At 38.6% G+C, this 26,431-nt stretch overlaps 1 protein-coding gene across 1 annotated transcript in view; it reads right to left on the bottom strand.

Moving 5' to 3' along the window:
• WSCD1 (WSC domain containing 1) overlaps positions 1-26,431 on the bottom strand; it is a 61,110-nt gene that overhangs the window by 13,255 nt on the left and 21,424 nt on the right. The window contains exons 3-5 of the mRNA XM_053457182.1: positions 24,991-25,105; positions 23,423-23,604; positions 14,671-14,786 (exon numbers count right to left, since the gene is read on the bottom strand). Of these exons, the coding sequence (XP_053313157.1) occupies positions 14,671-14,786; positions 23,423-23,604; positions 24,991-25,105 (413 nt within the window). The remainder of the gene's footprint in view (positions 1-14,670; positions 14,787-23,422; positions 23,605-24,990; positions 25,106-26,431) is intronic.

Raw genomic sequence — 26,431 nt, 5'->3', positions numbered from 1 at the left:
GTTCTTATGTTTATTTTTTTTTAGGTTACTGGCAAGGATTTCTGGAAGCAAGTATGTCTGATCCATTCTCTCCTGCATGATCTGTAGATTATCTCCAAAAATATAATGTTATGTGTATCATCTGTTTTTCAGACAAGAGCTGGTGGCTAGCTTTCCCCTCTCCAGTGTGTTTAGGAAGGTAAGCGTGGTTAATTCTGGCTCACTCTTCTCGTTTGATACAGAGGTAATTTCTTCTTTATAGAAATGTGAGGGAGAAAAGAAGGAAACCAACTGTGCAGCATAACATAAAATCGTATGGATATTTGTTGAACTACTCACATTAAATAAAAACATAGCAATCATATGATGCAGTATGAGAAAAAAAAGTGGAATGGGGCAAAATGCATAAAAAATGCATAAAACTGAGGTGTAATCCCAATCTTTGATGAGGCTGAGCTATACTTGTTGTGCAACATTATATTATATGAAGTAGGGACATTGGTGAAACAATACAAATAAAAGTTACGTGTCTTCACATTTGGACTACTCCTCTGGCGCCCCCCCATCCCAAAAAAAGAAAGGAATAAAAACTTGTAACAAAACCCCAATCACTATATACTACGCCAAACATTGATGTGGTGTAGGCCTACCACTTCATTGTCTGGCTTAGTAGTAGGGATCCACCGAAACGAATTCTGGACTGAAACCGAAAGTGCAGCATTTACCTGGCCAAAACCGAATATGACCCCCCCACACCATAAAGAAATCTAACACTTTTATTTAAAGTAAGTAACACACCAAAATAGAACAAAACAATTAAATAACAATAATATATATATATATATATATATATATATATATAATTAACAGCAATCACATTCCTATCATCCCCAGGCATACCCAGATTCCAGGATGTACTCGCAGACTTGACATGATAGGAGTATGATTGCTCTATCTACCCCTTCTCACTCCCTTCTGCCCTATCTACCCCCTTTCCCCTGCCTCACTCCCTTCTCCCTATCTACCCCCTCCTAACTATCTACCCTTTCCCTCTTTGAAGTTCACTTACCTTTCAGGAGTCCTGCGGTGGGGGTGCAAGGCCTCTGCCTCCCAGCTCTGCCACTGTATGGAACAGTATAGAGTGATGGGAGTTATGATGTACTTTTAGAGCATAATTAGATCATGAAAAAGCCATTGGAAATGGTACAGCATAACACCCATCACTCTCACACACTTACCAATCCACACATATACTAATCCACACATATACCAATCCACACGTATACCAATCCACACATATACCAATCCACACGTATACCAATCCACACGTATACCAATCCACATGTATGCCAATCCACACGTATACCAATCCACACGTATACCAACCCACACGTATACCAACCCACACGTATACCAACCCACACGTATACCAATCCACACACATACCAATCCACACATATACACTAATCCACACATATACACTAATCCACACATTTACACCAAACCACACACATACCAATCCACACATACTAATCCACACATACTAATCCACACGTATACCAATCCACACCTACACTAATCCACACATATACCAATCCACATATATACCAATCCACACACATACACCAATCCACACATATATACCAATCCACACATATACACTAATCCACACATATACACTAATCCACACATATATACCAAACCACACACATACCAATCCACACATACTAATCCACACATACTAATCCACACGTATACCAATCCACACGTATACCAATCCACACATACCGTATTGGCTCGAATATAGGCCGCACTTTTTTCCCCCACTTTAAGTTTTTAAAGTGGGGGTGCGGCCTATATTCGGGGTCTAGCGCCCGACGCCCGGGACATGCAGTCCCGGGCGCCGGGCAGGCAGCGGGGTTAAGATACAGATCCCCCGCAGCGGTGCAGGGGACCTGCATCCTTCTCCCCGATACGCTCAGACAGCCTCCCCTGCCAGCACTTCCCACGGGGGGGGGGTGCCGGCACGGGAGGTTATCTAAGCGTTTTACCTCTGCCCACCCCCGACTTACCGGAGCAGACTCCCGGGTGTCTTGCGGGGCCGGCGGGAGACATTTACGCAATACGCAAATGCAACTTCCGGTAACGGTACCGGAAGTTGCATACGCGTATTGCGTAGATGTCCCTCGCCGGCCCTGAAGACACCCGGGAGTCTGCTCCGGTAAGTCGAGGAGGGGGGGCAGAGGAGGACAGCGGCAGCGTATCGCGGGGAGGGAGGACAGCGGCAGCGTATCGCGGGGAGGGAGGGCAGCGTATCGCGGGGAGGGAGGGCAGCGTATCTCGGGGAGGGAGGGCAGCGTATCTCGGGGAGGGAGGGCAGCGTATCTCGGGGAGGGAGGGCAGCGGATCTCGGTTAGGGAGGGCAGCGGATCTCGGGGAGGGAGCGCAGCGGATCGCGGGGAGGGAGGACAGCGGCAGCGTATCGCGGGGAGGGAGGACAGTGGCAGCATATCTCGGGGAGGGAGGACAGTGGCAGCATATCTCGGGGGGGAGGACAGTGGTAGCATGTTTTTTTTGGTGCTTTTTTAAAGAAAAAAAACTTTTTCTTTAAAAAAGCACCAAACTTTTAGGGTGCGGCCTATATACGGGGGCGGCCTATATCCGAGCCAATACGGTATATACCAATCCACACACATATATACCAATCCACACACATATATACCAATCCACACATATATATTCCAATCCACACACATATATTCCAATCCACACACATATATTCCAATCCACACATATACTCATGCACACATATACTAATCCACACATACCAATCCACTCTCACTCTCACTGAATGCTTTCCTACCTTTCCTCTTTTCTCCTTACAGCTTCTTTTCCTCCTCTTTGCTCCTCTTCTTCAGTTCTTCTGCCCTCTCTGTCTTCTTCCGGGTCAGAGGGCACAGACAGCGGTGGGTGCGGCTTCAGTGCTGTGCGCCGGGATCTGACAACAAACCCCGGCGCACACGCACAGCAGCTGTTGCCGCGCGGATCACAAGGGAGCGATATCGGAGGTCTTTAACAGACCTCCGGCTCCCTTGAGCGATTTTAAGCCGGGTTCAAGGGAGATCCTTGAACCGGCTTAAAATCACTCAAGGGAGCCGGAGGTCTGTTAAAGACCTCCGATACCGCTCCCTTGCGAGCCTGCTCCTCCAGCGGCGGACATTACTGTCCGTCTCTGGAGGGGTGCCGGGTGCCCCCCTGATGAGCGGCACCCGGTGCGGACCGCCCCCCCCCCCCTGCTAGGTACGCTACTGGCGGCAGCGGACCCCGCGGCGGCGCCCCCTGGAGTGTGGCGCCCTGTGCGGTCGCACAGGTCGCACACCCCAAAGGCCGGCCCTGCATTTGGGTATATTAGATACTAAGGTAACTGTATTTTATCTGATTTATAGGTTGTCACATCTATGTCTTCTGTTTGGTGTTGAAGAGGATCCTTTAACTCTAAGATGCTTATCAGGTGTTGTTCATGTCCCTTGCTGCGCCTGTGATTGGTCATTAGTCTCCCTTCACCCGTTATTTGAGTAGTGTTCTGCAGACAGAAGCTGGGAGGACTTTAACCCCCTTAATACAGCTTATAGTATTTGTATTCATCACATATTCTCTCTCTAATGCACTGAGATTTCAATTACCAGAGGATTAAAGATGGCTAAAGTGCTTAGACTCACACCTTAAATAACTGCCATCTGTCATATGCTGTAACATACACCACCGTGTTTCACATACAGCAGGCGATAAATATCAGAACTACAAAAAAGCAACACGATGAACGCTCACATATGGATGTATATCCTTTTCTTTCAAAAACATATATGTGTAGTGAATAATGTTACATACCCTTAAACAGTGGTGGCTGTAAATGTTAGGGTACCTAAGCCAGATGATTTTTGGGTTTCATCAATAACAGAATGTATAGAATGTATTATTATACTTCATATATAGCTAAGGTTTACCAAATCATTTTCTTAAGGGTTAAAAATAAACATAAACAGTAAATATTTGGAATATAAGAGAACAATATTTGTCAATATTTGTATGAAACGGAAAGGCAGTTTTCTTTCCGTTACTTCTGAACGGCTTTCCGTTTCCTATCTAGCTTGCACAGAGTTAAGGTCTCTTTCCCCATCTGTTTTTAAAAGCTTGACAGCCACATGTGATTGCCAATGCAGCCTGTAAACAAGTAAAAAACTGTCAAGGCAGTCAATTACCATATATCAAATACTACTCCCTCAACAATAGAAGCTGTCAGCCACCTTGCTGACGGTGAGGAGTTGCTTTAGTTCTTAATTTAGAAGTAGAATGCAGTTGCAATTATTATTCCAAATCACAACTCCCCGTACCTTTTCGTTAGGGTATGAGTTTAAAATGAAACATTCAAGAGGAATTAGCTGGTTACACATTTTTAATTGATTTTAGCGGACTGTAAAATTATACTTTTATTTCTAGAGTTCTAAGACTAATCTTTAGAGGGGTTTCTTCACTTAGTATGTGAGTTGTAGTGTGAGCTATAGTGAAATGAAACATTTCAATCCGTCAATTTAAATAATCCATTATGAAGTGTCAAACCTACTTAGTTCTGCAGGAAGGGCCAAATTGCACCCCATAATGCAATATTTCAGGGAGATTAAATGCATGTACTTAAACACAAAAAAACATGCAGCATAATTTCACTCATATGCCGCCGCACATGATGCATAATTACCCTGGTGAGATAAAATGTTTCATCGGACATAGGCTCACCTACCAGAATTTGGTGAATAAACTTGCGCGCTAACACAATGTCCAAGATATACTATATGGTGGAGTTCACTGAACAATAATACAGACCTCATTTACATGTTTATTGTCTCATTAGTAATCACTTATCATCCTAATTTTTCTTCCCTTAAACCAGCGACATAACATCAATTTGTATATATATATATGTATATATATATATATGTGATAGAAATAATTGTTAGGCATTACCACCTTCTATAATCCATTTCTTATTTTATATATTTCTTCATACATAAAAATCCCACATAATAGATTTTTTGCTTTAAATAATTCTGCATGAAAAATAAATGTATATTTTTGCTTTTCCAATGCAGAAGTCTTCTAGTTTGATTCTGCATTACTTCTTCGTCATGCCAAAGGTTTCCTGGAGTCCCGACATAAAGGCATAATAATAAATAGCTTTCCTTTCACTCGATATCATCAATCTTGTTCCATGTCTGATCATTGCAATGTATCAGAATTTCCTGGCCATGTTGGGAGACTTCAGTTTGATTGTAACAATAAATAACGAGCTTTCTAAGGCTCAACTTGTTCTGATTTACAGTTAATGTCCTTTCCTAAGCTGGAACGTTACATCTCTGTAAACCCCAGGCCTCTTACCGGCATGGTAGCTGTGATACAGCAAATATATGTTTTAGTTCTATTTTTAATATATTTTTTAAATTTCTTAATATCCCAAGTCTAAGACGTCAATACTAACAATTAAAAACTAACAAACATTAATTAGTCTATAACCAAAGCTACTTGCAATTTAGGGTAAATAAGGAATGCTACTCATGAACAGAAGGTCAGAAGTAACTACTACTGCTGCCATTTTTCTGTTAAGTCCGTTGACTTAACCCCTTAATGACAAAGCCCGTACATGTACGGGCTCGAACTGCATTGTTTTCAATGGGTTTTGGGACCGCCCATTGTCCTTAAGGGGTTAAAATCAGGGAAGCAATGTTACTCACAGTATTAATAAACTCATTATGAGTATAGACTAGCACTCGGCAAACACTCGGCACAGTAACAAGGCAACAGCTACAGTGCTTGCAACAAGGACTACAATATACATACATGAAAAGTGAAATATTTGTAAATAGAGTGTCCCTTCCATAAATGTGACTATTTGTATTACAATCTATGGAGAATCGTTGAGGAATGTACATAAAATCACATTGGATCAGATCTATCTCAAGCATTACAAAACAAGCAACAATTCATAGGGAAAATATGAACTGCAGTGTTAGAAGCAATTTCTTTACACTCTATTGTGTTCCTATTACAAAAGTACTATAACTGCACCAAGCAGAAAACAGGGAAATGCATGCTAACCATGATGCGGCAAAGCAATATTAAAGATGAAAACAACACTATCGATGTTGAGAATGAGAGACGCTTAAAAAGGCAAAAGAAAATCTGACATTTCTGCATCTGAGACGAATAGTCATAATACTTGCCTCAGTTATATAGTACCAAAAGCACATACTAACTGAAGTAATGCACCAGGAGTCAGTTATTCACAATGACATTTAGTGATTCCATTAGTTATTGTGCTAGCTGCAACTGCAACTATGCTAGCTGCAACGTTCCTCAATCTAAATAATTAAATAACAAAACAGATACTAGGTTATATTACTAGTAACTGTAACTTTTTTATGTAACACCAGAAACTCTCTGCAAGTCACCATCTTTCCACATGCTCTTAGAGGCATAGTATCGCAAAGGAGGTTGTTATGGGTTTTTTTTGTGAAAATACCTCTTAACCATTCAAGTTATTTGTTATAGTATGTAGTAGAGGACTGCATTGGGAGGCGGTCTTGCTGGGGCTGCGGGCAGGAGCGGGCGGTCAGGCACTGTACCTGCGGGTCCCGGTAATCCCGCGCAGTCCCACAAGGCTGCCTTCTCGCTGCTCCCTTGCAGTGTCTCTCCTCTTGCTCCACCCAGGAACAAAGCAGAGTCACGTGATGTGACGTCACTTCCCGTGACTCTGCCTTGTTCCTGGGAGGAGCAAGGGAAGAGACGCTGTGAGGGAGCAACTCGAGGGCAGCCTTGCGGGACTGCGCGGGAAATTTGCACTTCAGGTAAGGAGGTGGGATTGATTGGCCACAAATGTGGTGGGAGCGGGCGGGATTGGCCACAAATGTGGCGGAAGTGGAACACCCACATTGCGGGAGTGGGCGGGATTGGGCAAAAAATCAGTGGAAGCGGGCGGGAGCGGGATTAAAAAAGCAGTCCCACGCAGGGCTCTAGTATGTAGCACAAGTCACTATAAATTCAGGTAAAAAAAAAAAGCAAGTGATATTATTATCTAATTTGTGCTTCAGGTGATTGTAAAGCATATACCCTACCAATAACTCTCAAAAAAAATCCCATGCTAACTCGTGAAAGTTAAATAATTGCTTCTACATACAAGAAAGTAATTGTTACATGTAGTCTGCAATTACAGCAGCCCACAGACTGGTTGAAAAACTACCCGTCTGTATAGTGCACAGATATAAAATAGCCCACACAAATTGCCATTAATTATTCTTGTCAAAATTTTAAGGACTCTCTCAATCATTAAATTATTTTTGTGGGAAGGAATCAAGTATCACAACTAATTGTTGTATTGCACTAACCTTATAGTTTAAATAATACTGCAGACACACACAGTTTGGTCACTAGATATTTTAGTTTTTTATTTCATAAATTAACATTTTTTTTAGGCTTATATTCAAGGTGTACAAAAAGAAAACATTTAATTACACAAAATGATTGGATTTCCCACAAACATAACATAACTGCTCCTTACACAGTGATAGATAATAAAATCACTTGAAGACCAAATATTATGTGTCATCCTCCAGTCCCTAATAAAATCCATCTTGTAGAGGTCTTCTCCTGCACTTAAGCAGCCAGCCAAAAATGGCTTTGTGGAAGCATGATTGAGTTTGGTGCTTGAAAGTATGATACATAAAACATTATTTTTACATTGGTTTCTATGTTGATGAAGGCCTCTTTTTTCTGTCAGAAGATTGCCATGTTGGTAAAGATGTGGAGAGTTTATTATTAATTAATTTTTATTCTGATGTAATTAATAATAAATTAACTATCCATATCTTTACCTACATTCCAACATGTGGTGTGCTAAGGTAGGTGCCGTGGATTACCAAGGCACCCTGGTAACTGAAGTGTCCAGCGGGGTATATTATTTGACCCCACAGTGGTAAGATGTCAACAGCTTGCACAGTGTGAGATACAGTAAAGATAGGGCTCTGTGCATGATAAGAGAAAATGAGGGAATAATTGTGCAAGCTGCAAGGATGACAGGAGAATGTAAGAGAATGTGTATGTAAGGGTGTATGGTGTTACTGTATGGTAGTAGCATGCATCTGAATGTTTGGTGTTAGTGTCAGTTTGTTACTCTATGGGTTTAGAGTATGCATGTGGTAGTATGTGGTGTTAGCGTGTGAATGTTACCGTATGGTGTCAGAGTAAGTGGGTAACATGCATATGGTGTTAGCGTGCGTCTTAGTGCATATTGTTAGCATGAATGTGTGTGTGTCAAGGTGACAAGAGTGAGCGTTAAAGCAAGTTTGTGTGTTAGTATGTGTAACGGGTTCACCAAGAGAGCTGTAGTAACTCCCAGAGATCACTTCTGTCATAGTATGTGTAGGTCTTTTAGTTACGAGGGTGGGGACGATGAATAAATACTGCATCCAGTCGTCCCTAACCCCAGGCTCATCCCTGCCTATTCCCTTATTCCTTTGCCATTTAACTTGGCTTACTGATAATGTATGTATGAAACAGTATATTAAAAGTAAGAAAAAGGTATTTATAAAATAATTTATAAAATAAATTTATTCTACTTAGTTTTATTTTACACAATAAAAGTAAATTTTAAAAACATGACGGAATATAATGCTATAGCATTAGAAAAAAATATCGATACTATCTTGTCCTGATCCACATGGTTTCCCAAGTAGAATAATATTATGCAGTAGTAGAAAATAGCTAATTATTTCTGATTTTAGGCTTCTTTATGATTACAGAGTAAAATATATTCACACTTGACTTTCCTGCAGTTTTTTTTCTTAATCAAAAACTTAATTTAGTGAAACTATTTCTAATGAAATAGATAGTAAGACCCAACCCAGCAAAGCTCAACATACATATTGGAGATTCTCAGGAGAGATGGGTAAATAGGTCATACAATTATTGCACATTTTCTCTAGGCATCATGATATTAACAATTAGCATTTTTAATGGTATTTTTCATCCAACCAGCCTTAAATAATCTTGCCACTGCATGTGCATGCTGATTTAAATTACAGTGCATTAATGTAATAATATAACAGACGCTTTAATCACCATTAAATGTATAATATTTAATAGCTGAAAAATACCTAACAGAGTTAACAAAATTGCAAATCTGCAACATGAAATAGAGAGATATTTAAAGTAAGAATGTTCTGAATTCCATCTTTGAATATTTTTTAATTTCCTCTAAGAATTTGATAGACTTGCAGAATTACAGAATTATGCTACTGAACATCGGTTTACATTGGAACATAAAAGAGAATCACCTTTCCACCAGGGAGACCGTAAGTCAAACCCACAGTGTTCCCAGGTACGCCAATCACAAGTTTCCACAAAATCGTAGCAAGACAATCCCAAGGTTCTGCTTAGTCTAAACTAAGGTATTTGATGTTCACATATACAGTATACGTGAATATATGCGTTTATGAACAGGAGGGGAAAAAATACCGTAAAACAATAAATGTGATAAAATTCTATTTCTGTTATCATACATTTTAGCAATGATTAGAGATATACTATTAGTGTTACCATGACAAGACAAAGCACAACATCCTTTTCAACAGATCATGGGACAACGAAATGTCATTCAGTAAAATTGTATGAAAAATACTGTTTTTGCTAAAAAATATATATATTTAAATTCAAAATATACAGGAAGATTTTGCTGATGTTTAGATCTTAAGAGTTTATGCCAGGTGTCAAACTGTCCTTTGAGTAACACAAACCTAACAATATTTTAAGGTTTGTCTAATTAATCAAACAATGGTGTATTAATATCGGTGTAGTGACCTGTAAATGGGTGCATGATACCTTTGAAACCATAGATAAATGTGCATGGATGAGCTTTATTTATGTGATATTTAGCCACAAAATGTATATATATATATATATATATATATATATATATATATATATATATATATATATATATATATATATATATATATACATAATAAGGTTTAGGATGTCATGTATATTCTGGTGCAAGACTTTACTTCCATTCCATTTACTGTTGAATTAACCACCTGTTTCAGCATGTAAATCAAGGGGTAGGGGTATCCACTAAACACCAGGTTGTAGCAAAGGAACAATGTTGCCTGTGCCTCTCTTTCAGTCCTATAGAGCATGTGGCCATTTAACCTGTGGTCCTTTGAGCCATAAATGCACTATAAATAAAAGAGCAATTTTATATGTATTTCATAATCTCTAGATCATTTGAATACTAAATATATAGTTCACTCATGTTAATGCACTGAAATAAATATAGCATGCATGTGAATAGCCACATTTCATGTTTTCGAGTTAAGATACGATGTAAATGCAAAGAAAATGAAATGCAAAAGTATACTTTGATATGCAGCTCCATCAGTAGAGAATGCTATGTGATTAGCAGATGGTGACATGCATCTTAATAAGAGAGTCATCAAAAACAACCAGTAAGAATATATATATACAGGTATTAGTATCACTCACTTTATAAAGCATAGGTATATAGAGTGAGTGATACTAATACCTGTATAGTATCACTCACTTTATAAAGCATAGGTATATTATACAGTACCATACTGCTGCATGTCTAGTTGCATACAACCTCTAAAACGTTCTCAAGAACAAATTATTTTTTACATTATTTTTAAATTACAATTTAGATTTCTCTGCTTAAATAGAAAGGCCAATTGCCAAGTTTTTGAGCATTGAGTGAACTGGATTACACATTGTTTTTATACTTTACTTGGAGGTATGTGACATGGTTCCAATATCAACCCCTTTATTATAAAGTCCACAACAGGGATCAGTAATGAAGTGGGTGGCTGCTTGATTCACCTTGGAGGGGGAAACATACTCTGTTACACCACTGCAGCATCAAGTATTGTTTAGGAATTCTATTTAAAAAGTCTAATTTTACACTTGGCCTGTTACATATTCTAACTTCAGCAATCATGATCTGAATCTAAAACCTGCAGAGCCTCTAATGCACTTAAATTCTAGGCAAAGACACACATTTTTAAATTTAATAGGGAGGGATCCTAAATTGTTTTCGTTGGTCTCATCAGCTAATGTCTTAACATAAAACTTTGAATATATATATATATATATATATATATATATATATATATACATATATATATATACACACACACACACACACACACACACACACACCGGTATATATATATATCCACCAAGTGTAATGCTGCCCAAATATATGCAGGGAAATCGCCCATGCATAATTGCTTTTGATAATGAGAACATTTCTATTAAAGTAGTTACTAGCTCTGCCAGCCATACACATTCGGCAAAAGTACAGCTTTCTACTGGAATATGTGAATTGGCCCTATTTAGGGTTGTGAAAAATACAGTTTGGCCAAAGATGGAAGACTTGTTATGGAAACCAACTAGGTAAATGTAAAAATGATTTACTGGACACAAATGTAACAACATATGAAATAGTTAATAGCAAAATCTGAAGAGTCTAGATTGACAACTTAAATCATAGTTAATGTTTCTATGTTAATGGCGAGAGGTTCTTTCTAATGATTCTGTACCAACAGAAATGGATTGATTCACATTTTATGCCCTAGACACAAACATCCCAGTGCACTTTAATAAGGAACGGGTTCCAGACATAAGGAAAAGATGTGTGGGACATAAGGAGACAGGAAAGCTACTGACTGCATGGTGCTTAGTAAAACTAGCTGTGGTGTATGTGGGAATGTGAAAGGTGACCATTAAGCCATTAACCCATTGCCTTCTATGGCATTTTTAGAACAATGGTGCTTAGGGCACATATCTAGTGTGCACCTCTGGCAATAAAGTTTGCCTATCTAGCAGTAATAATTGCACATCACTACAGCATTAGACTTATAATATGTAACCTTTTACGAGACATTGAATTGTCTTTCTAACACCTCCAATAGCTTATGCAACACTCATTCTGGTTTATCAGCAATATGCCCCTTTACACACCATTAGTTAATATTAAGAAGATTCATGCCAATAGATTATATATGTCACTAGAGCTTAGGAATATTAAACGAAAAAGCAATATGGACAAAACATCTCTTATCAACACATTTGGCAGGCTGAGTTCGCTGTAAGTTTCATGTGTTTGTTATTCACTTAATTAATTCACTGCATAATGAATTAGATTGATTATACTTCCAGCTGACATAATGAATGAAGTGAGTAGTCACTAAAGCCGAGGGTTATGCTGCCTGTCAGTGATACAAATATCTCCAATAACAATGAAGTATAATTTTTTTCTGTGTTCTTTCTTCTGTCTTCTCTGGTGGCCTGCTTGTCCTGGCTCTACAGAGCATTATCCCATCCCGGTGTAGTAGTCCTGCGACAGTGAAAAGTGTAGAAATGCTTCTCTTCCTCTGCGGATGCAATAGTCTGGCCTGGTGTGGTACTTCTGCAACAGGGTGGAGCCTCGACATACACCATGGGGACAGCCTCTCCCCCATTCCTTCAACCAGCAGAGAGGTGTGTGCCAAGACGCCACCCCTTCTCAGAACTACTATACCAGGCCTTGATAACTCTGTGGTGAGCCAGTACAAGTGGAGAAAACAGAAGAAAGAAGAAACAGAGAACAAGAAGTGGAGCAAAGGAGATGGAGAAGCAGAGACATGGAGTAGGTAGGGAGACAGTGACAGAGAGCGTGAATGAGTGAGTGACAGAGCGAATGAAAGCGTGTGAGAAAGCGAGAGTGAAAAAAACCCTACAAAAACTAAATTTGGAGCTTTCTGCTTGGCTTTATTTTGGGACATTCGTACCAACTGACAAATTTAACAAAATTGATTTAAGTAAAGATTTGTACAAATCAGAATGCACAAGCCTAATGAGCAGTAGCACATACCAACTCAACTTGCATATAAATTGAGCTCCCATCGAAATCAAGGGAGCAGCAACCATTCTTACAGTGTGTACTCAAGCTGAAATCTATTGACATCTATGGGTGCGTAACATACAGGCCACTGCTCAACACTGCACGGTACTATGTATCTTTAGGAATATACTACTGTATGTAATTCAAACTGTTTAAATCTCCAAAAAGATCAAAGTGCAGAAAAAGGCCAGAGCTTATTTCAAAATAGAAAATAACCCAAAAAAAATTATACAACATTGAAAGCACAACAAATAAGGAGAATTTAACACATTACAGAAAATACCTAGCCCAATAGCTCATCTGAAATCTGGTTCATACATTCATCCTCAGTTGCACTTAAATTCTCTGTAACATCAGTATGACAGAACTGGATATGAACCACACTACTGAAAGAGTTGTATCTTTGTTTGAGTTCCAGGTCAGAGCACATTGCAACTAATGAAAGATAAAGCAAGTTTGCAAACTGTAAACTTCGTTTTTAGGAAGTACAGCATGCACTGTACCCATCTATCAAAAGGCAGGCCATCTGATAATTAAAAAGTATGAATGTCAGAACTAGACTGAATATATATTTGCATTTAATTCCTCCGGAGATGTGTCAGTAAATGTCATCATAACCTGCTGGCTCATGCAGATTTGTGTCAGTTTTAGATGCAAATATCTTTTTTAAACAAGGAATTATACTGGTGTGTCTATAATGCAGGAAGTTATTTACAGGGTGAACTGTCGTCATCACACGCGGCAATCAGAATAATTGTTTCACCCAAGGAAGCTAAGCAGCCGGTGGCGGAGAAACATACGCCGTTCCTCCCCCAAAAAGCGGGCGCTCCGGGTAACCTTTGTTCCCAGTTATGCATATGAACCATTTGGCCCATCATCTAGTCTGCCCATTTTTCCCAATATAACCTTAATCATTCCTTGATCTCCCCTTAGATTCAAGACAGCTGTATTCTTAGCTCATGCACGTCTTAATCACGTACATTTTGCTTATTTTAATTTGTAATTATAATTACATGGATTTATTTAGGGAACAGAATTGCAAAAAGTGACAGATTTGCTTTAAGAGCTATATAAAGCAGAACATATTACGGTACATTAGTACTTGATGACCTGCAAGGATTGATTTTCTTTATGCCTATAAAACTCTTGATTCATTTGAGATGTATAAAATACTTCTAAACCTGTTCAGTCTCATAACCATATGCTTATTTCACGCATTGCATTAGAAAAGTATGCAAAAAAAAAATCTATTATGAGCAGAATATAAATATTCTATATTTGATCTAATAATATGTAACAGACGGTCTAAATTAACGTTAAACTATGGGATGTAAATGCATAAACATTTAGTGATGTACTCTGGGGTATAACAAATTTTATTGTATGTAATTAGTCTAATATGCAATAGCTTCTATTCTATAGCCTTTAGGTGGTAAAAGTAGCAGTAGCGAGACAGGCAGAAACAAAAGCAGCACGTATTACAACAAGATTTAGAAAAGAAAAAAAATGTCATTGAGTGTTAATGCTAGTAACTAAGATTTTTTTTTTCCCAATAATGTTTTTTTTTTAGATGTGCTATAGGCACAATTATCAGTTGTTGACAAATTGTTATTACATTGGAAATCTCCATAGCAATATACGAGTCAAAGCAAGTCTCATAAGTGAATAAAAAAAAAGTATGTTCTTACTTTAGCGGTACAGAATTCTGAGCACATCTCCACAGTGAAATTGGCAAAAGAAGCAGGAAATATTTGTGTTATATTTTCTGGGGCTCTGTAACATCCTCGGTAGGTGACGTTCCTCCCTGCAGTGATATAAAATAGGATTCATCATAAAATGTGAAAAAGAAGCGATTCTAAAGCATGAAGAGTAGGATATGTTATTAACCCCTTTTTTGTTAAATCTCTGCAGGGATTTGATCCATACAAAGGACTCCAGTAAGTTCACAATAGTCAAATTTATATTACTTATAAAGCAAGCAATTTGTTTAATACTAATCCCTGGATTCCTTCACTTTACCATTTTGATTAAAAAAATGAAATATTAAGGTATTGCCTTTATAAGAAGTAATGAAAGGTTATTAGGTATATATCATAATAAACGCTTAACTGGTTTTGATCTCACAATGCTAAATGGGACATCGCACCTTTTGCTTCTTTTAGTCACTTTGTTGGGTAACTAATGCAATAAATGGGATATTTCACCAAGAAAACAACAGAGTTGCATTGAAACAATACAGAGACAAATAACCATATTCATAATTTACAGATAATCCATCATCGTTGGAAAAAAAAAACTGTTTGAACGCTTTGAAAATATTCACATTTACTGCAATCCATAAAATGGAAAGAAACGCAGTTACCTCTATCAAAACCCTTGTGAAAAAATACAATCATTGTTTACATGCCTAAGCAAATTGATTTCTTCAGATCTACTGTACTTTCATTTGCAGATTTGTTTTTCTACATGCCTTTGTTCACTTACATATTCTACATTTTATTGACGGAGGAATTTTATACAATGAGGCAAAGTGAGTTCCATCAAAGTGGGGAAAGTGTGTTTATAGATTTATGAATATGGACTTGTAACTTTCATGAATATAATAAGAGTTTTAGCACAATGGCACTAATACATTTTTAAAAGCCATCAATCTATGTTTGTGATGGAATGAAAGAGGACAATTTCGCAGAAAACCCACAGTTTCTTTTAACTATTGTATAATTCATACTGGGCAGAATTGCAGAATACATTGATAGCATCAAAAATTGGTGATTTTCAGCCCGGTATCACTTTTCCTACACACATATGGAAGCCTAGGTTGCTCCACTGGTGCTTATTTACTAAAAGGCCAAATTTGTCCAGCATGAAGGTCTAAGTTGGTCCTGCATGGTGCATAATTGAGTTATGCATTTGGATTCGTAAGAATTATACATTTTATGGAATTTGACAGTTTCCTCTCCAAAAATGAGCCCAGACCTCCCACGAAACACACGAAAACAAAGTCCAAATTCCATGAGCTCTTATTTCCACACTCTCATCAACATTCTCTCACAATCTTGTCAACATTTACTCTCTCTCACGCCCTCTGAATGTGTCCCTTCTCCCCCGACCACTTCTCTGTCTGAATCTACTTGTTTTTTTCTCTTCTTTCTTCAGCCACATATCTGTGAACATGATCTCCCTGCGAACTTTTTTTGCCTATTTGCACATAATTGTAATAATTATGACTATACATTATAGGGGGCAGCCAAGCTTTTCTTACAAAATAACCTACACTTGTGTGTTGTGAAGTGAAGGAGCTGAACAAAACTATCCTTCCAAATCTCTGTTAACTCACATTAAGGACATTCATTTCTCTGACTTGCTAAGTGACATTATAAATATCAGAATTGGGTAGTTTTGTAATAAAGAACTCACTGAGGTTGCTTGCTTTTTGCTGTGCACCACAGCAGTTAATGCACCACAGAAGTTAGATAAACAAGGGTAAATGCATAAATGATTTCTGGCAATTTTGTATGAACTCACTTTCCCACCATACATAATGAGCAAGCCTGAAAATCTCATTCATGTCATATGTATACATGCTTGGAACATCATTTACGGGGTCCGTATCGCTGTGACAGGTGTCCTCTATGGAAGCTCAGATTCGGGTTCTGATGAAGCATGAAGTAAGAAATCATCTTAAGAGGATTCTCTTGCTCATTTAGTTGAATTAACATGGGGCACCTAGCAATGAGGGGGGAGATCAGTCAGAAGGTAACCAGGCACACAGTTGAGTGGCAGTTAGACGTGGTTGCAACTGGGAAGGGAAAATGAATAGGACAGACAGTCTTAAGTTTTTCCATCACAACAAATTTGCTACTTTAAGTGAAGATATTGGTGAGGCAGACTCAGAAGTGGGATTCTGATTGCTGAAGAAAACTAATAACCAGGATAATAGTTCATCTTGCGTTGAGGGGATACAGAAGGAGGGGAAGCCTAAACAGGTTGGGGTGGTAGGGGGACACTAATATTAAGAGAACAGACAGGGTAATCTGTGGCTCTGATCGCAGCAACCAAATGGTACTGTCTCCCAGGTTTGGCATGTTGCAGACAGAGTGGACAGAATGAGGTAGGAGAGAATCCAGCTGTCTTGGTGCATGGCAAAGTAAGAGAAAGATGGAGAGTCCTCAGAGGTAATTTTGAAGATTTAGGGAGTAATATTAGGAAATGGACCACCAAGAGATACTATCTGTGCCATGCACTACACCAGAAGGACCACAGGAGATTAGGCAGCTTAATGCATGGCTGAAGTCTATAAAAAGGAGGGCTTTAGATTTTTTAGGACACTGGAATGATCTATATAGTCATGAGGAATGCAAGAGGGTCCAATGTCCTTTGGGAGAAGATGGCTAGGCAGTTGGAGGAGATGTTAAACTAGGAATGGAGAGGGGCAATAAATACTGGGCTAGATAGTATAGAAAGGGAAGGCATTTTAATACCCAGGTGGGTGGATCTGGGGCCTTGTTTAGTACCAATTTTAGGGAGAGGTCAATAAACCACTTCAAAATTGCTAGGAGGCATTGCCCCCAGAAACAATGTGGTTCATCCACTGGACTTGCTGCAGTACCCAGATTGCACTCACAGGAATTGCAGCAGTACCCAGATTGCATCCACAAGACTTGCCCCAGCACCCAAGTTACATATTAATGACTTGTTCACCACCCAGAATGCACATATAGGATATTAGCAGTTGAAATACTGCTCATGCCCTTGTACAGAGCACTGGCGATACCTCGATACTGACCGTATCTCCAGGAAGATATAGATACTTTGGAGAGAGTTCAGAGAAGAACAACTAAAGTGGTTCATGCATTGCAGGATAAATCTTAGCAGGAAAGGTTAAAGGACTTCAACATGTATAAGTGTGGTAGACAGATGTGAAATGGTTAAAGAAATGATACCAATCTACCAAATGTCCCATCAACAGTTTCCCAAACTGGTGAAAGCAAAGGGAAAACCACCACAAATTACTACAAGAATGACTGCAGAATGGGTGATAATGTGGTACAGTAACCAAAAGCAAAAAACAATGACTCCCTGAACCATTTTTTCTAAACATTTTGCTAAGCACAACTAATTACAGATTTTAAATCTAATTCAGCTTTTTAAATATTATTAACATCTGAAATTAAAACACATTGAAGCCCCTGACCATATCTTAGATACCTCATTGGATTTAAATACTAAGATTTTGAGAAATTCTCTTCTAGATCATATTATACATCTAATTTTAGACCTAGGCAGATAGCCTGTCTTCAGGGGTCACAAAAGGCTACACCTTGTCATTCTGTGTTGCCTTTAGCTAGATGAGATGGAGTCCTCAGACCAAACGATGTCAAATGGATAAAATGTTAATGTTGGCTCAAGAGCAAACTCAAGTTCAAATTTAAAGACATATTATATGACTGATACTTGGAAACAGTAACACTACTAAGATTACAACATTCAGGATATATACAAAACCTATAGATACATACTTTAATTCTAGCAAAGTCAATAAACTGGCTATAATAGTGGCACCTGGACTCCTTGATTCTATTTGAATAGAAAGAAGAAAGGACCATTGAAACATGAATTACAATAGTCAGAGTTATCAGGATATGGTCAATGAATCTGAGTAATTCAAGTGAGTCTTTTTAAAACAGTGTTAAATTATAGCATCATCTACTGATCATATGGACTAAGAACAGCATTTTGCCAAGGTAGGTAGGTAGGCTTCAATAACTGTAAAAAGAAATGATATACAAATAGTAAAATACACAATTAGATACAAGACCTTATTATGCTCACACAATTTGTAGGCGTTTTGTGTCCTTAAAAGATACCGTATTGGCTCGAATATAGGCCGCACTTTTTTCCCCCACTTTAAGACTTTAAAGTGGGGGTGCGGCCTATATTTGGGGTCTAGTGCCCGACGCCCGGGACATGCAGTCCCGGGCGCCGGGCAGGCAGCGGGGTTAGGATACAGATCCCCCGCAACGGTGCAGGGGACCCGTATCCTACTCTCGGATGTCCTCAGACAGCCTCCCCTGCCAGCACTTTCCACGGGGGGGGGTGCCGGCACGGGAGGTTGTCTAAGCGCATCGTCTGGACGGTCACCGGCTGCAGCGATGCGGGTAAACAGCCTCCGGGTTGTTTACCCGCATCGCCGCAGCCGGTGACCGTCCAGACGATGCGTTTTACCTCTGCCCCCAAGACTTACCGGAGCAGACTCCCGGGTGTCTTGCGGGGCGCCGGCGGGGGACATCTACGCAATACGTAGTATTGCGTAGATGCCCCCGCCGGCCCCGCAAGACACCCGGGAGTCTGCTCCGGTAAGTCGGGGGGGGGGGAGGAGGACAGAGTGGCAGCATATCTCGGGGGGGGACAGAGTGGCAGCATAACTCGGGGGGGAGGACAGAGTGGCAGCATATCTCGGGGAGGGAGGACAGTGGCAGTATATCTCGGGGGGGGGGCAGTGGCAGCATATCTCGGGGGGAGGAGGACAGTGGCAGCATATCTCGGGGGGAGGAGGACAGTGGCAGCATATCTCGGGGGGGAGGACAGTGGTAGCATATCTCGGGGGGGGAGACAGAGTGGTAGAATGTTTTTTTTTTTTGGTGCTTTTTAAAGAAAAAAACTTTTTCTTTAAAAAAGCACCAAACTTTTAGGGTGCGGCCTATATACGGGGGCGGCCTATATCCGAGCCAATACGGTATTTTTTATGGCTTATACTCATGCACCAACTCAATCCACAAAACTCACAATCTGTGTACATGTACCTGAAGCAAATGCTTTCAGAATATTTTCAGTAACAAAGCATTGTCACTTTTTTTGTGAGACAATGGAAGATGTCATAGAAAGACCCAAGGGTATGTTACATGTTTCCATCCCAGTAACAATGCCTTAGGGAAACACATGGCATTTAAGAAAATAAATCAACCCGGTGTTCAATGCCAATCTGTTTATTTTCCTCTCCAGCAAAGGGTCAGCACGATTAGCAATTACAATAAGCTTTATACTGTGATATTTTATCACAGGTTCAAATGTCACAGACTGACAAAATAAGCAGAAAAATAAATGCTGATCCTCCGACCACCCTATGCACTGAATCGATTTATCTTGTGATATGCATCGGAGCAGAAAAATTGAAGCTTTCAGAAAAAGAAAAAAAAAACATTAACCTTTTACTGCTAACCTAGAAGAAATAGAAGAATTAGAGTAAAACATTAATTTAGCAAAAGAAACATGCCATTGCCTCAGAATACACGGAGTGGATTGGATTTTAGATTTTATTTATACAACACAAGGTTTAAACCTGTAAATGTCAGAGGTGTGCAAAAAACAAATAACCAGCACTTAAAAGGCTTGTACATAACTAAGCTGTGACCAGCTGCAAGAAGTTGTAATTTAGATCATTTGTAAAAGGTAAAATCTATTTTTTTATTGTTGATTTAAAAAAAAAACCTGTTAATACCAGACCAGTCTGGGCTATTAGGATATTTGCAAACAGGGAAAAGAAAAAATGTCGGTGCGCTAAGCTAGTCACAGGCTCAAATAATACAAATGTATAATACGAGGCCTACCAAACAGGTGTAAGCATGCTGCAAGAAACAGTGTATTGGCTGTACAATGTATACAAAAAAACAAAAACTGTCTGCGCTTCTTACCCTAATAAAGTTGGCAACAAATATATAAACATAATATAAATGAGAGGTTTTGGTTATATGAATTGGCCAAAGCATAATTAAGCTCACCCGCTTATATTTTACAGTATGCTGCAGTGCTTCCCCCATCAGTGTGTATTTGAAGTCACTGGTGACACTGACCTTTCTATCAAGGCTAGTTTGTGGTGCTGTACATGCTGAGATGCCTACTGGTGAAAAGGGAGTAGCAAGATGGGACATCATACACCAGTGTTCTCTTTTTCTATCAAGAAGTCTTGAAACGTGCAGCACAACACAAGGACGGGATGTGAAAAATTTGCCAGACATAAGGCTCTGTTCCCCTCTTAATATAAACGAGGAAACAGGGAATAATATTGTATAGGATGTAAGGTGAACCAGGATGAGGTATCTTGGCCGTGGGTGGATAAGGTCAAAGAAGGCAAAAATAAGCATGAGGACAAACAAAGCAGTTACTGAACACGCCAAATAATTGGAGCTTGGTACACATATGCAGAATGAGAAGCACTTATCAACGCTAATGCTTATTTATTAAAAGTTCATAACAATAGCAAAATAGTAAAAAAATCACTATACATAACCCCCTTACGGACATATTTGTCGAACCAGAAATGCAATTAAAACAGGAATTAAAATCTATTAGGCAAAACAACAGGGATACTTGAAACCCAAAAGGGAATATGTTATTCCAATTTACATGTAAAATTAATGCTATACAAGATAGCAATTAAAGAGAAATCAGAAATGTAATTCATTAGTGCAAGGTAGCACTGGCACAAAAAAAAAAAACAATATAAAATACAAAAAGAGAACTCCTTCACTACCTACAAGACCCAAAGGTTAAAAAAAAAAAAAGAAGCCAATGTGTACGGGAGCATTTTGCCCTTTAAAGATACAGTGTCCTTGACACTTCCACTTAAGAAGAACAAACATTAAAGTACCCTGTGAGTAAATAAATATACATTCTTTAAAAATAAATAAAGGAATTTATAAACTATTATAGGAATAGTAGAAGTTGCAGTCCTATAGTAGTCCATGATTCTCCCCCCCTCGATTTCACAGCATCTCTGTGCGCTATATAGTATCATGGGTATCAAGTCATGGGTGCGCCTATAAGCCATTTATGTGGATAGTCTAGGGCATTTCAAGTGAGATTTATTATGGTTCTGAATTCTGCAACGTTTTTAGGATATGGCTGGAAGTTCCTAGTTAAACTATATGAAAAATACAGCCAGCTGCTTAAAATGTCTAACTATTTCTGTATGCTCTACTTATATGCCTGCCTAAGGAATACCGATGAATTTATTTGCTGTATTACTGCACACATTCTGAACATTCTATTCCCCTCAATAATCTCCTTTATTGCATTCTTACATTCTCTCTCCTAACATTTTTCATTCTCCCATGGAGAACAAATGTAATATGTAAGATTCTAATGGATACTGTAACATTTATATGAAAAATAAAATTACAAAATTAACATTCTGAAAAAAAAGGTTAATAAATAAATAAATAAATAAATAACACAAGTCTATATTTGTTACCAAAAAATAAACAAGCTTCTCATTCCTTTCTTCTAGCATTTTCTATAGATTTCCTTCTGGAATATATTCATATGCTTCACTAGTTACACAGCATCTGGATTCATTATAGTTGGCTTTCTGAAACCTAGAACAGGGAATTGGTCTATTTATTTAAATAGGTTACTGAAGTTTTTTGTGTTTATAGACACAAGAGACACAGCACATCATTACATGAACATTTCCATTAGTAGAAATAGTTTGGTGAGGCCCAAAGCAAATATTTTGCTGGAGTTTAGCATCTGACAAACATCATTTTTAACCTTAAAAATGACTGTCTGACCTTTCTTAAATTCCACATTGTGAAATAAAATTTAAGCTACATGAGGATGACCATCTATGCAGCAAACAGGTAAATATGTGAATGCTGTGAAACACTCTAGCACTCGGCATGACCATTTAACCCTCTAGCTAACTTTCCCTAGGATTACAACGTATGAGCACCTGAGTCAGTAGAACCAAGTGTTGTGGTCAAAAGATTGGGAATGGCAGTGACCAAACAAAAGTAAACAGTAAACAAGTCCAGGATAAAGGACTGGATATCTATTTTTTCTCCAAAGTTTATGTAGGCCCAAAACTGGCATTTTCTACCAATTACCAGGGATAATCTTCATCCACATCTAGTTTTAACAGATGTCATGTAAGAATGGTGGAGATAACAATAACAATACTGGAACTATTACAAGGTAACCCTGGAAAAAGCATACAACTGCCCATCTGAGAGCATCATCAGGGAACTGTATAACCCTGATTTCACCCTTGACTCTGAAAACTCAAATGACAAGTTAACTCCCGCCATCAACCTTTTCTGCCTCACCTTTCCTTGCCTCATTTCTGATGTTGGTCTGTATTTACGTCCAGCAATATTACTTATCTAATTAACATTTACAATGAGATACACGGTTGCATTTTATCTCTTGTGTAATATAACCCCAACTCCTCCTAGATTGCAAGCGCGTTTGAGCAGGGCCTTCCTTTCCTTATGTTTCTGTGAGTCCAAACTTGCTATGTTATGTGCTAATTTTCATGCTATTATACATTAAAATATAACTCCAGTCAAATGTTTACAATTTTAGAACAATGACAATCCACCTTCCACAATTAGAGCTGGAAATTCTATAGAGATTTCCTAATTACTAATCATAAAAACTCACGTTTTTCCAGTGCTTGCAGCTCTTCCAGCTGGAAGACGGAGAGACGATTGACACCTCCACAGACAGAACCCTTCTCCCCTTTGCACTCATTATTACACTCTTCTTCTTTGGCTCTGTTCAGAGGAAGGTTGTTTCCACAATAGCATTCAGCCCCATATGCCAAACCAGCATAAAGATAAGACCTTAAAAAAAGTGTGCATACAGTTCAGTTGGTTTAAAGATTTGGTTAAAATATACAAGACGCATCAAAATAAATTTAACCAGGGGAGGATTGGCACCTTTTGACCCTGAAGCCAAGTGCAACCATCAGCCCCTTGCCACCACCCTCAATAACACACTGGTGCACATTGTACACATTCTCACTGTAACACACTTGAACTGTGTCCAGTTGCAGATGGATGTCTGCCCTAGCCTTTGGCACCATCTGTAGACAATAACTTTGGGGCACCAAGGGGTCTGTAGAGCAGGCAGGTACAAGTAGCATGTGCAGACAGCAGAGGGGGTCTGTAACAAGTGCGGACAGCAGAGGTTACATGTAGAATGGTAACGGGATGATCCACAAGAGAAGTCAAAGTCCACGCCAAATATGTCAAAATCCAGGTGAACAAAATAAAAATGCAGTACAAAGGGGCAAAGCTCCACACCATGGGTCAAATCCAAATAAGCAGAATTGTTGGAAGCCATCTGATACAAGTATGGACAGGAACAAAATGCATTAGCAAGGACCATGCCCAGGTAGATATAGGCCCATGGTCACATAGGAAACCACAAGTGAGGCAGAGACCGCCATGCATCCAATGTTTAGGTGCACTGCCTACCACAGGCAGGGCCGATGGCTCTATCACCAGTGGGTCCTGAGAATTGTTTACCTGTAAATATGATTTTATCATGCAATCTTCATTTTCAGCCAACTCAATTTTACACAGGTCCTTGACACAAACTCCCTTTAATGTTTACATTGCTTCTAATTATAATAACCTAGTCCATTTCCTTAACGCTGTGACTTTGTATTGTTTGATGGACAACAAATGCAACCAAAAATCAGAAAGCCATGTGAAGGTCAACAAGAAGAGTGTTATATTCACAAAGATTATTCATTGTTTAAGTTGTGACCTTGACTAAAGTAGAATGTTTCAATAGAGGTATAGTTTTAAAAAAACATTATCGATAAAATTACATAATCTGGAAAATTAAATGTCTGAAGGAATAAGACAACCATAGCTAGTTGCAAGATAGCCATTAACTTGTTTTGATGGTCACATTCACAATCTATTTTTGTTTCCTATATAAATTAGGCAATAGAAGGATACAAAAAAAGATTATTACCGTTTAATATATAAACTATATTTAGAGGAAGAAGCATGCCCTTATATGTATATATATTCGGAATAATGCGAAATACTTCATTATTTGTTTTTTCCTAAATATTGCCTTTTTTAAAGCTTTAGGTATCTTTATATTGTGAGAAATAGAAAATAAGCAATACATGTAAAATATCAGAAATATTAATGCAATAGAAAATTTAGAAAACATTTTCTAAAACGAATCACGAAATAGTGAGTCTGTACCTTTCTGCACAGGCCTCCTGACAGTGACCTATAGTCATTTTTCGCAGATCATAGAACACAGTTGCTTTAAGGGTTCTTTCTTCCACGTTGTCTACAAAACATCCAATGTATGTACCTGAAAAGATTTCGAAGGTAAATATTCATATGATATTGAAATGCAAATTTAGAACACATGTATTTTTATAATTGTCAAAATATTCTCTATGATATTAAGCCACATGATATGATTGTTTCCTAGTTATATGTGTTATTTTGTTCAGGCATGAAAGGCCTTTCCAAGGATAGACAAGTAACCCAAGACATCACCCTCCTAGGGCCCCTAGCTATTCAAACCGCTTGGGAAAATGCCAAAAAGGTAAAAAAGCAAGAAAATACTAAATCTCTGTGATTTAAGCCTATTGTGAGAAATCAAACCAGCCAACACACAGGGTCAGTCACTGTTATATAGTACAAAAATGTCTTGACAGGGGTAATGCAGCAGTCTTCCTGGGTAAGAAAAGAAACCCTTCAGCTCTAATCAGGACAGTCCAGGAATAAAGAGGCAAGTCCCGGGTCCTAGACATGAATTTTTTTTTTTTAATCGCTGAGGTGATGGCCATGTTTATCCATTCTGCAAGGGGGGGGGGCTGGACAGCCATAGAAAAGAGCGTGATTATAGCACTTAGCTTTTATAAGATCTAGTAAGGTATATTTTTCTATTTTCCTGATGCGGGTGCTGGGGGGCCAAATGCTATCATGCTCCACCACTTGTTGTCCCTGTCTTTTGTTTCCCCTTTTTTTCCCCCTTCTTTCTTTTTCTCCATTCTTTCACTTTTTTTCTCTCATCTAGTTTCTCTTTTCTCCTTTTTCTCTTCCATCACATCACAAAGAAACATACATATTTTCTAAAATGTAGATAAATGATTACAGAAATGAATTCCCATCAATCAGGCTTGTCAATGTAGATACTAGATTGTGGAACTATTTATCTGTGATTAGGGTTTTAGTAACTTTGTGTATCCTACATCAGTTAGTATGCAAAAATGCAATTAATTACAATTTTGCTGTGAATTCATGTTTTCTGATGTTGCATTTCATTGAACAGGTATGGTATCTGTTTTCATGCATGGGAAAACTCTATATTAGGAGATTACATAATCGTTAAATACACATATTTGTGTTCAAATATGAATTACATTTCAATCATGCTACATGCAGAGTGTTCACTTTAAGGCAGGAAACATGTGAAATAAAATATTACTGTGTTGATCATTTCAAGCTGGCAGTAACTAATCTTTCTGTACCCCTGGAGCTTTAAATGAACTGAGAAAGTTAATTCATGCATAGGCGTGAGTCTACATAGATAATGCACTAAACATGCTGTGCTATGGCAAAAACTGAGAACTACATAGATTAATTAACCACAATATTATTCAAGGTCAAGGATCCTGCTTACACCAGT

Source organism: Spea bombifrons, chromosome 2 (assembly GCF_027358695.1).
Source record: "Spea bombifrons isolate aSpeBom1 chromosome 2, aSpeBom1.2.pri, whole genome shotgun sequence".
NCBI lineage: Eukaryota > Metazoa > Chordata > Amphibia > Anura > Pelobatidae > Spea > Spea bombifrons.
The sequence above is the reverse complement of the archived record's forward strand: the minus strand, read 5'-3'. Positions and strand labels throughout refer to the sequence as shown.